The sequence below is a fragment of the Sinocyclocheilus rhinocerous genome, unplaced genomic scaffold (assembly GCF_001515625.1).
Source record: "Sinocyclocheilus rhinocerous isolate Xijiao unplaced genomic scaffold, SAMN03320098_v1.1 scaffold796, whole genome shotgun sequence".
Lineage (NCBI taxonomy): Eukaryota > Metazoa > Chordata > Actinopteri > Cypriniformes > Cyprinidae > Sinocyclocheilus > Sinocyclocheilus rhinocerous.
In genome coordinates, this window is record NW_015631294.1 from 180,124 (window position 1) to 195,250 (window position 15,127).

Below are 15,127 nucleotides of genomic sequence, written 5' to 3' on the forward strand. Positions count from 1 at the left end.
CAGTCTGTTTAAATAAATGTTCAGAAACACATGCAGTGCTACTTTTTGTCTTTTTTCTGTTTAACGTTTATTAAACTGCAGCTCAAAATAGAATAGGCCTATACCCTAAATAAGGATAAATTATATTGGAACGCATCTAAAATAATCGCATACACAGATGCACGTTGCCATTACAGTAGTCAGCGCCGAACAACAGGCAAATAAAATATAAACTGAGGTTACAAAAGTGATTCAATCAAGATCAGTGAGGGATTTTCTTTTCTTTCGTTCTTTAAAATAACATTAATGACTGGCGGCAGCGGCTGCTGTCAATGCACGGATCCAATACACTCTTGTTTTCTTTCTCAGCTCTTTACGTTCACTTAAGACATAACCGATTGTATTTATGGGATATTTTGATATAATTCTGAGTGTATTTGTCCATTCGAATGTGTAAGAATGCGAGAAAGAGAGCTCAGTCCAGTGTTCGCGTATATAAGAGGCGGCTTTTGTGCGTGCGTTTTGTGTGTGTGTGTGCAGCACAGAAAACAGCGCGCGAGTGCAGAAGTGAGTTCTATTTCGTCTTCTTAAAGCCGCCTTTCCACTGCACACGACAAATGACAGCCGTTGGACCGGAAGTCATTCATTTCCAATGGAGAGTCGTACAGGGTCTGCGTGTGGTGCCGACCATCTGCGAATGCGGAATTTTCGGATCCGATTTGAGCTTCGGATGCGTTCAAATATTTGAACTTGAGCGACTACACCGTATGCGACACGCAGACCGGATGTGATGTATTCCAAAGTTGTCCAATCAAATCAGTTTACAGCCGGTGGCGCGGTGTTGATATAAATATATAAATAAATAAATATATATATTAGTGGTGTCAAAATTAGCGCGTTAACGCATGCTATTATTTTTTCAGTTTAACGCGTTAAAAATATTTAACGCAATTAACGCAGGGGCGGGGCTAGGGTTGGCCACCCCACTCACAACTGCTGGCTGTGTCACTTTTTCTCTTGACAAGAAGTGCATTTATTCAGTCGCAGAACAACTGAGAATGGGAGACATTTCAGACGCGTGCTCCACTTCACTTCAGCGCCAGGCGCGAGTCAAATGAGCGTGGAAACGGTACTGTGCTCGCAGCGCGTGCTCTTCAATTGCACGCACAAAGGCGCCGGTGTGCGCTGTAGCCTGTATCCTTTCATATCAAAGCACGAAATAAACCACGTGCATGCAATGCCGTGGTCAGTTAAGTCATGAAGTTACCAAAACGACGATTAAAGCTGCCTTAAAATTGTGCATGCATGTAATATATTTTATATGAGTCACATTTAAGAACATGTCTCTGAAATGGTTTTCAAAACTGTCCTGGAGTAGCCCAGCACTGTCTCACTCATCTAACACACCCGATTTAACTCGTCAGCTCGTGTTTATTTTAGCACTTCAGTCAGTGAATACGCAGCCTGCAAGAAATACAGTTAAACAAGAAAGTAGCCCAAAATAAGAAAGTTAATACACCCTGTCTACAGGACGCGAGCTGCGCGGCGCGACAAAATACTATAAAACTCATTATAATCAGTGACATGACATGACAAATCCCCGACAGTAAACTGCCTCGTGCTATTTATGAGGTACTGACACAGAGTTCAAATGTCCTGTGTAGACACTAGACAGACTCAACCTGTTGCGACGCGGTGGTATCGCGTCCGGTGTAGACACGGTTCACTGTTCCGCTACTGTTATTACACTTGTATACAAAACTTCGTATTATGCTTGTTATAGAGTGCGTGACGTCACATGCACTACCGCCGGGTGGCAGTAGACAACTGTGGTGGCAAGCGACCACCGCGGTGATGCGGTTGTCACGGGCGACCGTCACAGCCCTACCCAACCCTCATACTAAATTATTTTATTCTTGCATGCAAAAAGACCTGTATGGTGACTATGGGGCTATGTAAAATATTTTTTACAACTTACTAGGTTTATCATTTGTCATTTTTTTCCGATAATGTCGATAATCATCTCTTACTTGACTGTTGACATCGACATCGCGATACTTACAAGACATCGTCGATATACGATAATATCGTCATATCGCCCAGCCTAGTGTGTGCCGAAGAGAATAAATATATAAAAAAGTCTCAACAGCAGTCAGCTGGTGCTCTTGAAAAACACTAAAGAAACACACATGCATGAACCCTCCATTAGCAGCCACTGAAGAAAATCACCCAAGACCTACCCGCACCACAATGGGAGACAAAACCATAACAGTCAGGGACTGACATGAGCTAATTCTTAATGAAAGTATCTCAATCTCCAAGAGAAAAAAAAATGCACCTTCTAATGCAAGCTCTAAAGAATAGAATAATGGAAGTAATATCTGTAAAACGATCAGAGGCTCTTTCCTGAGGGAAGCGCGGGGACAGTCATTCAGCGTGGTGGGGATACGTTACCCATAATGCCATTTCAGCTTTGATGAAGGGCACAAGAGCAGGCAGCTCTAATGAAATGGGGAACGGGAGAGAAAAAGACGGACAGGGAGAAAAAAGTAAAACTACAAAGGGTAGTTTCCTATAAAAAGTAAAAAAAGCTGCAGAGACAGAACCAATAAGTGTAGGAGAAAGTGGACATGATAGAAACACCTTTAAATTCTCTCGGAACACAAAAGGAGATGTTTTGAAGAACATCTGAGCTGTTAATTTCCATACATAAATTAACTAACTTGTGATCATGAGCTATCAAGCACCATGTTTGACTACTAATATATGCAAGCGTGATGAGATTTTAAGTGAATAAATAACTAATTTCTCTTTTTTTGTCACAAAGCTTCTACATTTCCTCTAAAGTAACTTGCGTGGACCATTTTTATGGTGCCTTTTGTCATGTACAAAGCTGAATTGTCATTGTATAGAAAAGAGCAGAGCAAATATTCTGCTAAATTCACCATATGCATTTGTAGCACACAGTGGTGAGTAAAATACAGAATTTACATTATTTTGGTCAAAATTAGCTAACAGTTCACCATAGTCAAACATGAATCAAAATTAACCTAGGTCTTAATAAATATCTCTGGTCTTACGGAGCATAATTCTTCAAATCACATTACTCTTAAAAATGTTTTTTTTTTCATAATAGCTAATATAAAAATGTAATAACATTCCCTGTCTCAAAAACATTCATGTTCAGCTGATGCAATCAACACTACAAAGGCAGAAAACAACATTAACCAATAATATTACAGCCTAACAAGTCTAACAATCCAATAAAATCTGAACTAATAAGTCCTGCCCTCCATCATTATTTGTTTCATTTGGAAAAATACAGTTGTCTTGAAACACTTTCTCTAAGGCTGCCAGAAATACACGTAGGCAGGTCGTCTTTTTAATCACTCCCTCTAATAATGCTGTTTGATTATTTGCGGTCGCACTGCCAAAAACTCTCTCAGTCTTGCTTTCTGAAAGCATTAGGTAATGCAGTGAGTTGGTCTAGTCCTGTTGTGACTCTGCCTCTAGGGCTGCCGAGGGCAATGTGACCTCACACAATGGCTCCTCTGCTTCTCTGTTTGCTAAAACACACAGGCAGGTTGACACATAGACTGTCGAAAATATCATCTTACCGATCATGATCTGTTCAGATTAAGATTTACAATAGAAGGATCCTTAGATCTGACACTCACTGGTCTTTTAATTGTGAGTGCACAAAACACACACAAGCTGACATTATCTCTGTTGCTGATAGAGTGTGAAATGAACCTGCGCAGAAGTCGACACAAACTCACACACACAAACTGGTAGAGTTGATGTACTGTACATTGTGAGTGTGACATTAAAGAACTATTAAAGTGGACTGAAGACTTTTTTCCCCTTTCTTTTCAGATGGTTAGCCAGGGAGAATAAACTAAACTGTTAATTCTGTCCATTTTTAAATAGATGCTGGCTCGTTGTGTGTATACTTTGCAGTACCTCGACTGGCCTGGTCCACATGCTGTAGATCCTCCACAAACTTCATTACTTCAGGGTATTTCTCCTCACAGATCTCTGCCAGGAAGTGAAGTAGAGTGGACTTCTGATCAGCCGATTTAGTGTCCTTCAGCTGGGAGCCAAAGAAAGATATAGAGATGCAGACAGACAGAAGAAAAAGTGGGTTGGGAGAGCAATTGTTTAATGTGATATCAACATTAAATCAGAATAGAAAATAAATAATAATAATAAAAATATCCATCAAAAAGAAAAAATATATATATTTAGATGTTCAGAACATTACATAAATGGAGAGAAATCAGAGAGAGAGATTCTTGAAGGAAGCCATCGGTGTCCACCGCCTTCACGTCTGACAAGTTAATTTGATAGTACACTGAAATTGCCGCCGGACTAGAAAAGCAAGACATTTTCATTGTCAGTTATGATTATCATCGTGGCACAAGGATACAGGCCTTTGTAGAAGTCAGTGCAAAAAGCATTTGATTAATGCGGAGAGCGCAAACATTATTAAGCTCTTCTGGGTGGTGGTGCCTGACGATTTAAGACGCTTGATTACCATTGGGGGGGTGGGGGGAGATAATGAGAGATATAGATAAAGTAAAAACGAAGTTCAAAATGAAAATGAGAGATGAAATTGGAGAAATCGACTTTCCATCTAGTTCATTTTAGTACTCAACACTATCTCGCACTCTGCCATTTATTTTAAATGTATGTGTTCTGACAGAGGCTTTGTGCTGGATATACACACTGGGTTCAACTGGATAATTGCAGTGTCAGAACATTTGGAAGCCGTGTGAAGCGTTAGACAGATGACGGGGGATGGAATTAGGTTTTGTTGCGCTGCCTGAAAGGGCTTCTCAAAAAAAAAAAAGAAGAAAAAAAAAAGGCCAGATTCTACAAATTGCTCGTGCTGATTTCATCTGTGAAGTATGAAAATGACAATACAAAAAGAAACCCAAAATATCTAATCTGATCCTGTGGTCCAAGTCATTGATGTCTGTGAAAAATCTTAAATATCGGTTCTCAATCGGAAAAGGTTTCCAGAAAAAATTTTTTTTAAAAATCAACAACATTCATCGAGATTCTGACGTCCATGACATACTGAACCGTCCTCTGCTGATGAGATCAAACATTGACGCGCGAGTCACTTGCTCAAAGGGAAGCGCTTTCAAATCCTTTGACAACTAAATATGCTCAATAAACCCACTGTGAGCCAAAGAAGAAGATACTGACAGGTTAAACTCAGAATAAAACAAATAAACAAACTATCAGATCAACAGAGGCAGAGAGAGAACATCAGGACAGGCCCTCAGGCGAGGAACTTGAAAGGCAGAAAACGACATACTTTCTTTGTTACTCCTGCCCATCAGGGACTCTATCACTATGTGCAGATGTAGAGATGCAGTCTTTCTCTCTCTCTGCAGTGAGGACAGATCACTCCATTAGTTCTGATGCATGAGGCCCTTAAGTGGGTATAAGGACACGTTCAAAGATGAGTGTTGATATGCAGCATAAATGAGCTGAAGATTTATATCCGTACAGTATATATTATCTATCACCAGTTACTGTACATATATGAACATACGCACATACAACCATTCAGAAGTTTGGGGTCAGTATGAATGTGTTCATGTATGCATGCATTTATTTCTGCAAGAATGCATTAAATTCGTTAGCAGCCATATCACCCTGCAGCCCAAGACTGGTTGCCCACTGAAGCTAAGCAGGGTTGAGCCTGGTCAGTACCTGGATGGGAGACCTCCTGGGAAAAACTAGGTTGCTGCTGGAAGAGGTGTTAGTGAGGCCAGCAGGGGGTGCTCACCCTGTGGTCTGTGTGGGTCCTAACGCCCCAGTGTAGTGACGGAGACAATATATAGGCAAAAAGCACCGTCTTTCGGATGAGACGTTAAACCAAGGTCCTGACTCTCTGTGGTCATTAAAAATCCCAGGATGTCCTTCGAAAAAGAGCAGGGTGATAACCCCGGCATCCTGGCCAAATTCGCCCATTGGCCTCTGGCCATCATAGCCTCCTAACATCCCCATATCTGCTGATTGGCTTCAACACTCTGTCTCCGCTCCACCAATAAGCTGGTGTGTGGTGGGTGTTCTGGCGCAATATGGCTGCCGTCGCATCATCCAGGTGGATGCTGCACACTGGTGGTGGTTGAGGAGATGTTCTATGTCCCCCTTCTATGTAAAGCGCTTTGAGTGCCCAGAAAAGCGCTATATAAATGTAAGGAATTATTATTATTATTAAATTGATTAAAATAAGCAGCAAAGACTTTGTGGTTCAAATATTGCACCAAAAACGTTTAAAAAAAACAGAAAATCATAAAATATTAAGCATAATAAAACTAGTCTGTATGACTTGTGCTCCTTATTCTCAGTCTTCTAAAGCTATACAATAGCTTTGTTGTGTGAGGACCAGATTTTTTTTAGATCATCTTCACATGATATGTGGAAAAAATGTCAGTGAACATTCTTCAAGGGTTCTCCTTTTGTGTTTCAACAGAAAACAGAAAGTAATTTGTGTTTGAAACAGCATGACGGTGGGAAAATAATGGCCGACATTTCATTTTTGGGTTATTCCTTTATAAAACGTCTGAATGTGACCATGTCCCATACAGTCTTCTGTCTTTTATCAGGTCTGCTAGGAGACTTGATGAGAAGAAAGGCATTCATTATCCTGGAGAGATTCACAAATGCAGTGATGGTGGTTCTCTGAGTTTTAACACCACACAGAAGGGAAAAATAGTGAAAGGAGTAATGAATAAAATGGATGGCTAATAAGAAAGAAAAGAGAGAGGTGGACCAACCCTGATAAAAAAAACAATGCCAAGTCACCATGGAAACCTTAGTTAATCTGCATGGCTGCAGTGGTAATTAACTATACTCCCCTTCTGCCCTTTTCCACTCACCTAAATCAGAAAATGTTACCCAAACATTATCATTAGAGGGCTTTACCCGTGGGGGAAGACGACTGCTAAGGTGTTCTGGGTGTAACTTTGCAAAAGGATACAGACATAATTTATTAGTGTGACATTAACACACCTGACTAAACAGAATATAAAGACTGTCCTCTTACCGACAAGCATATGTATGTCTGCATTACGTCACTATGCCGAAACATATCTCTAAAACCAAAAGAAGAAGCCATAAAGTGTTTTTTGGTCTCTGCACTTTGATAGATGCCAGAAGATACGGCTATTGTGGTCTTGAGTGCTTGATAGTGTTAAATCAAATGAGATCTTCTCGAACGGCAGTTGTTTTTAGCGAAAGGCACTTTAGATGGGCCGGACGATAGGGGTCAAGGTAACGGGAAATGTGCGGGAGGGGAGTGAAGGACGCAGAAGCACTCGTGCCTGATGGTGACTCAGCTTTGGCTCCTTCACAGACATTGGAGGAACATAAATTATCATCTTATCGGCTTATTCCCAAAAACAGAAAGCAGGAGGAGAGCGTTTGATGAAAAATGCCCACGGGTGTGTTTCAAACATGGAGAGACCTGATAAACAGATAAATAGAGGCTAATAATTCACAAAATGAGTAAATATGGATAGCAAATCACATGGATGACTTCAGGGCTGGTTTTGCTGGATGAAATGCTACACGTTCTTATGGACTACACTTACTCTGTTTCTAGGAAACCAGCCCAAAACAGTTTCTAGACCTCATGTATTTGATTCAGAAGTTTAAAAGCACTTGTTTTAGAAATGCTTAGGCTAGCATATGGCAATGCTTTTATCCACAAACAGCTCCATTGAACACATCTGACCAAATTTCAATCCATTTTGCAGACTTTGTGAATGTTTCCACAGACAAAATGGGGACAAAAAGTGTGCCGAATCTTAGATATGGGCTCTTTCTCTCTGTACTTACCTTGCAGAGCGAGCTGAGGTTAAAGCCAAAGGACTGGGCATTCCGCGAGCCAGCGTTCATGAAGTTCCCCATGAGCAGAATGAGTTCCAGCAGCCTGCTGAAGGCTTTGCTCTTCTTCACCTCGTCGCAGGCTGCGTTCACTGCCATGATTTCCGGACGCAAGTTACTCACTTGCTCTTCAAACTGCAGCTTAAACAGGATGGAGTTCAGCCTGGGCCTCAGACGCTTCACGCTACTCATCTGGAAGAAGAGAAAATAAGCAGAAAGATTGTTAAAGGGGTCATATGATGCGATTTCAATTCCTTCCTTTCTCTTTGGAGTGTTACAAGCTCTTGGTACATAAAGAAGATCTGTAAAGTAGCAAAGACTAAAGTCTCAAATCCAAAGAGATATTCTTTAAAAAAAAGTTACGAGTCAACCACGCCCTCCTAAAACGGCTCATTCTAACACGCCCCCACATGTCTACATCACGATGTTGCAAGATTTGCATAACGCCGCCCAAATGTTCACGCAAAGAAAAGGCATAACTTTTATTCTTGCTGTAGTATTGTTGCTGCCGGCGCCATGTCGTGGAGACACTGTGTGTTTCATTGTGAAAGCGAAACTACTTTGTTTAGCCTTCCAAAAGAGGACGATATCCGCTTTGTCATGCCTATAGCTGATCTGTGCTGGTCGCTGAGGAAATACATCAACTTCGCGCTGTGAATCACAGGATCGGCTTTCACCGTGGACGAAGCGACACAGGGCATCACAGTATGTTAAGGGGCGTAACATTTCCGTCACATGCTTGAGGTATTCAGCCAATCACAACGCACTGGATAGCTGGCCAATCAGCGTACACCTCGCTTTTCAGACCGATGAGCTTTGTAAAAATCGACAAGTTTCAGAAAGGCAGGGCATAGAGGAGAAACAATAATGTACAGTATGTGGAAAATAATGTGTTTTTGAACCTTAAACCGCATAAACACATTTCATTACACCAAATATTTTTGAACCTTAAACCGCATAAACACATTGCGTTACACCAAATACACAACATAATGTTCTTTTTAGCAACGTTATATGACCCCTTTAAATTTAAATCTCTATGGAATAAAACCTAAGGACACTTGCAAACTAAATGGCAACAGTTCAATCTTATAATTCAATTCAGATAAAATCAATATATTCATATATCAGTGTTTCCCCTAGGTTTACGGCTAGGGGAAAAGCCGTTTTTTTTGTGTTTTTTTCTGGACTCCTTTTTAATGGTTAAATTACATTTTATTAATCAAAAAGCATGTCAAATTAATTAAAATCACGAAACTTAAACAATTTAACATCAATTTATTAAAAGTTTAACAAATATTACTTGTTTAGGGCCCTATGAAATGTTTTATTTTTCCAACCTTATGTTTTATTGTAACCAAATTCTGTTTTAGCATGTCTAATTATTTGAAAGCATAAGGTGCCATTGGGGGGGCGGGCCGCCCCCCTAAAATAATGTCAGGGGAAACACTGCATATTGAACCATATTAAATCAATGTAATGTAAAATATTTTTATTCCCCTGAAACTTCTCTTCCATTATGAGTGTATCTACGTGTATGTGTTTAATTTGAAGCATGCGTATATGTGTGTTTGTGTTTGTAGTGTGCATTTAGTGATTATGGAGAGGAGGGGGTTGAGCAGGACCCAATTTGCCCCTATAAAAGACAATTAGCTATCACAAATTAAGGGTGTAATTAAGATACTCAATACAGAGATATGATTAATATGTCTAGAGTTGTTTTCCATAATCAGATATCATCTCTTGTACATGCACGCACACTGCAATCAGTCTGTATCAGTGTGTATAAATAAACCCAGGGAGCATTTTATCCTTGAAGACAAGTGACAATGAACCAAAAGCACAACAAATCCAAACTGAAACGAAGTGACTGATGTAAAGAAAGGAGAAAATGAGAAGAGAAGGTAAAGAAAATAGGGCAAAGCCAAATGCCTAATTTGTGTGTAAACATTCAGCAAACTTGTAGCAGGCATCTTCTGTGCGTGTCAGGCAGCGCTAATCTGCAATGAAACAGACTCTGATTCAAAGCTCTCCTAGCCATAAATGTTTGAGGGATAAAAATCACGTAGGGCAGGACTTTATCTTGATTCATCAGAATTTGATTGGATCATGCTAATTATGATACTATTGGTAATGTTTTCCCCACCCACACAGCCTTGGTTACAAAGTAACAAAGTGCAAAGTTGTTTCAAAGCAGAGAACATATTATATTGAGACAGAACATCACAACGTGTTTTCTTCTTTAGAAAAACTGCTCTGATGAATAGCATATAACAAGACCTGGGAAATAAAGAAAGTAAACAGTAAATTGTAAGGTCAAAAATGATCAAAGACTTCTGCTTTCCTGTCCCAAACCTATCTTCAGTAACAAAAGGGCCATTTGGCATTCCTGAAGACACAGAGGTGCTGATAGTGATCAAGGCCTGTAGGCCAACATGTGTATACATCGGGGGTCTGCTAATTATCACACTCTTTTGCCCAGTGGGCGAAGCTGTAATCTGCTGATTGGTCAGTTTGAATGTCTCACATTTGGTTTTTAGTCACATGCACAAGGAAGGGATAAAAGAAGACTAACTGTTGCTCTTTCTCTTTCCTTGGCTGCCTCTCTCTTCTTGGGGCTCTGCGTTAGCAAGTTGTACGGGAAAGGACTAAGTGAATTGTACTTTTTGTCATAAGCAAGCAGTAGGCGGCAGGCAAAGTAGGTATTAGTCTACCTACACCCTCTGACTAGCATCAGACTGGCGAGTTTGTGATAATAAAATCCACGTAAGACCAACGTGAGACTTAAAAGAGACATTAGGTCCCCAGTGAACGGATAATTGAAAATATAGTGAGTCCGAAATAATCAAATATCTAAATTAATATTTGTGATCATTAAAGTTTCTTTAGAATTTAAAATTTCAAAGCAATATTTATAATTAAAAACTGATCACGTGAAATTGGAGTCAGATTGAACACGGAGCTAGACAAAATTGAAACTAAGTCCTGATAAATTCAGAAGCGCAAGTAAAAGACCGGATACGCATTAAACCTTCGACCAGGCCGCTGGATTCCGCTTTTTGGGCTGGCGGGTGGGTCCTTACAAAATAAATAGGGTCAATTCTGACATTGTTGTCTAGACATTTCACTTTTCAATTAGAGTGGTGTCTTCATTAGTGAATATTCTCGTTGATCAGTGCTGGGAGCCTTTTCACCGCCTAGTTCAAAGTAACGCATTATTTCTGAACAAAGCAATGATGCATATGTGGGTGTTTTTCCCACTGTGGTCACATCTGGCCTTGTGGACTATTCTCCTTGTGGAAAATAAACTGTCTTTTACTTGTCAAGAGTGTTATTTAATTTGCCCACTAACAAGGTCTATTTACTGTACATGCATCTCAGACAAAATGCCATTGCTTTTTTAAAACCATGCTTTTTTCTCTGAACCAAAATGTGTAATTTCTCATTCCATCTCAAATGATATCATGTTTAATAGTATTTTGTCATGAATTTTTAATTTTATTTTTTTGATTGTTTCACAAAATACTGAAAAAATTATCCTCTATACAGGACTTTCATATTTGAAGACTCAAAACCTGTCGAGTACAAGAGTAGAACAATAAAATATATACATAAAAAGTATTTCAAACATAGGCAAAAATGAATAAATAATAATAATAATAAAATATTTTTTTTTATATATCTTTTAGAATGTAATTTATTCCTGCAATGGCAAATCTGAATTTTCAGCAGCCATTAGTCCAGTTTTTAGTATCAGAGAATCCTACAGAAATCATTTAATATGCTGATTTGTAACAGGTCTTTTTTTCTTTTCATTTTAATACACATATTTATACATTTAGGTGTTGTGATATTAACCGGTGTTGTGATATTAACCGTCTGAATGCACATTACCCCTTACATGTATGTGTTGTTTATAAAAGTACATGAAACCAATTCAAATCCATCCACCCACAGGGAAAACGGCATGATACCAGCTAAACTTTACTGCAGAGCCCTCAAGGTAAGACATTCAAACCAAACTTTAAAGTCTAAATTCAAATGCACCTGCAGACGGGAGTGGAGGTAAGATTCTGGTGCCTGCCACTCAGCATGTGACAGTATTCAGAGGGGAACAACTTTTCAAGTGTTTCAAGTATCATTCTTTATCAGGAAACTAAATCATCATTTCACACAACCACCCAGAGTGCCTGCCGATGCCGAACAACACAAGCGTTTCAGTGTGTGTGTGTGTGTGTGTGTCCCAGTAGACCCTGAACACACTCGCTACGTCTCTAGCGTATATGGCCTGCTGGAAGACTCAATGGGGAACGGGACACAGACACACCTGTTTTATCTTTCTGCCTCTATTGTCTGGCTGAGTTAGTATTCCTGATTTAAACTTTTTCTTTCTGTGCACCTTGAACTAAGACTTGGTAAAAGGGGGAGGGGGACTGTTGCTACGGCAACAGAAAATTTCTCTTCTCCAAGATTTTTCCGGTAAAAGCCGTAATTCTTTACGCTCAGCTACACCTGACTAAAGCGAAACAGTTTATCAGGAGCTAAAAATATCACATGCAGCCATTAAAAACATTTTTTCGGAGAAACAAAGCAGATGGCTGAAGTATCACATACGCCACATGCACACGCTTACACACAATCACTCTATATGATTTTAAGGTCCCAACAGTTGCATGCTATATTTTATGGTCCACTTAGCAGGCAGCAAACAAAGGGTTCAAAGTTCTGGCTCCAGAAAGGAACAAAGAGTACAAAACTGCTTGCAATGGCACTATGGGAGATTAAGAATTCCCTTTGAACCGGATAGTTCTCTGAACTGCAAATGCATCATTTCCTGCTGCCCACGCATGCATAAACCACAGTTCCATATGCCTCATTATATAATAAACACCCCAAACACAGTGACAGGCCACACTGTTGCATGAAGCGATTCCTTTGTGCCTTTCACTTCCATTTCATTTCTCAAAGAAGCAAGACCCCTTTCTCTCATTCCAGCATCCCAGTTGTCTTAAAAAGTCAAGTGTAATGAGCCTAAGACAATGGGGGCAAACAAACCTGTTAGAAGCTTTGTGAGCATATGCTTACAAACACCAATAATTAATTTGTGAATCTCTAGCAGGGTCAGCTGCTGAACTGTGCCACTGGCGATTGAGTTGACTGATTGATCAATTGTTCAGAGGTGAGCAGCATGTACTTAAACTATGACAAATCCAAACGGGAGCAAAAGACACAGTAGTCTGACAACTTTTAAAAGCTAAACTTCACACATCTCGACAGAGAGTTGAGAAAAGCTCTGAAATTGATCTCACACATTCAGAGATGAGTTGTCAAAAACAATCAAATATGAGAAAAGCCTTCATTATCATCTCAAATGACAACTCTTGAACATATCATAACAGAAAAATGACTATTAAAATTCAACACTATCCCACAGTGATATCTAAAACAACACAGATGACTATAAAGCTGTTATGAGTATAAAATGTGTTCACAAAATATATTTCATATCAAGAGGTATCAAACTGATTTAAATTGATATTGGGGAACAATTTGGTAATCATAACCGGTAACACTTTGATAGCTTAAAGGCACAATATGTAATTTTCGCCGCTGGAGGGCACGTATTCAAAATAAACAAAAAGACAAAGGCGTAGTTTGATGTTGCCGTGACTGAGTGTGGAATCATGGGAGTTGTCGTCTTCATCCCCACAGCCGATGCAATCCGACGGGACTCGGGCAGAAAAGGGTTCATCAATATCATATTTTCATGTTATGGCTGATCATTAGTGTTATTAAATGATTAGTGTCATTAAATTATTGTGAGTGTTAGATAATGACAGATGTCATTTAAATGCACAAATAGGGGAGATGAGATTAGCAAAATTGATTGACTCAAAAGAAACATTTTCTATTTAAATCATAGTTTAGACTACAAAACCATAATATGGGCAAAATATAATTTTGTTTGCTTCGGTGCTAGAAATTCAGCCATGGAGGAAATACAGTTTTTTTCCCCCTATGTCAGTTCCAATGTGCTGTAGATAAGTTTAGTTTTCCCCTAAAAGTGTACACATTGGCACTTTTTAAAACATTACTCTGGCTCAACTAGAAAACAATGTGGTACAACAAGTTAAACTAACATTTTGTGAATATTAATTTATTATTTAAAACCTTATTCACATTCACTGAGGGCCTCAGCAAGAGCTGTTTTATTAACTACAGAGTAAACAGTAAAGACAGCTAGGTTAAAACTGTGTTAATGTGTAATATGCATTTTCCATTAGAGCAGTGGTTCCCAAACTTTTTGCAGCGTGCACCCCTTTCTAGTGTTTGACACATGTCAAGCACTGACGCGGTGTGTTGCTCAGAGATGCGCAACATTTCTGCTGCTAAATTTGTTTGGAACTATTTTCGTTAAACAAATCGAGCAAAAACAGTCACATTGACATTATTTACCGTAGTATGTTTCTTCTGTGTGCAGTTGTGTTCATTTGTTTCGATTTCTCCATGAGCTTGTCTCACGTGAGTCTCAACTGCCGCAACCTTGTTACTATTGATTATCCATTATGAATTGCCGTTTAGGCCTACACCAAGTGTAATAAAATCAGAATCATTCTCGCCGAAATTTTGGTGCTTCCCCCGAAATTTTGGTGCTTCCCTAATTCGATGTTTTAATAAGATTAGATTAGTTGTCCGGTCGGGCAAGTAAAATTCTCTTTCACTTGCCCCTTCAAAAAAAGCACACAGATCATCAAAAGCATTCTCTCGCGCACCCCTGCTGGTCGGTCTCTGCACCCCTAGGGGTGCGCGCACCCCAGTTTGGGAACCGCTGCATTAGAGAATTACAGTAATTCTTTCTCTGTTTAGAGACACAATACACATCTTGGGTTGTACAATATGTAGTTGTTTTGTTTGTGTCTAGATGATATCGGTCTCAGTTTCTGTTTTCGGTTTAAGAGATCAAATCTTTTGTAGCGGGACAAACACAACATCGACCTGAGAAAAGTTCAAAGGGGTCATATGATGCGATTTCAATTTTTCCTTTCTCTTTGGAGTGTTACAAGCTCTTGGTGCATAAAGAAGATCTGTAAAGTCTCAAATCCAAAGAGATATTCTTTATAAAAGTTAAGAGGCAACCACTCCTACCTAAAACGGCTCATTCTAACACGCCCCCACATGTCTACATCACAATGTGGGAAGATTTGCATAACGCCGCCCAAATGTTCACGCAAAGAAAGAA

General features: G+C 39.5%; 1 protein-coding gene across 1 annotated transcript in view; it reads right to left on the reverse strand.

Moving 5' to 3' along the window:
- Positions 1-15,127, reverse strand: part of LOC107741707 (protein diaphanous homolog 3-like) — a gene marked incomplete at its 5' end in the record, with an annotated part of 277,834 nt that overhangs the window by 112,674 nt on the left and 150,033 nt on the right. Inside the window, 2 exons of the mRNA XM_016554479.1 lie at positions 3,943-4,072; positions 7,840-8,079. Of these exons, the coding sequence (XP_016409965.1) occupies positions 3,943-4,072; positions 7,840-8,079 (370 nt within the window). The remainder of the gene's footprint in view (positions 1-3,942; positions 4,073-7,839; positions 8,080-15,127) is intronic.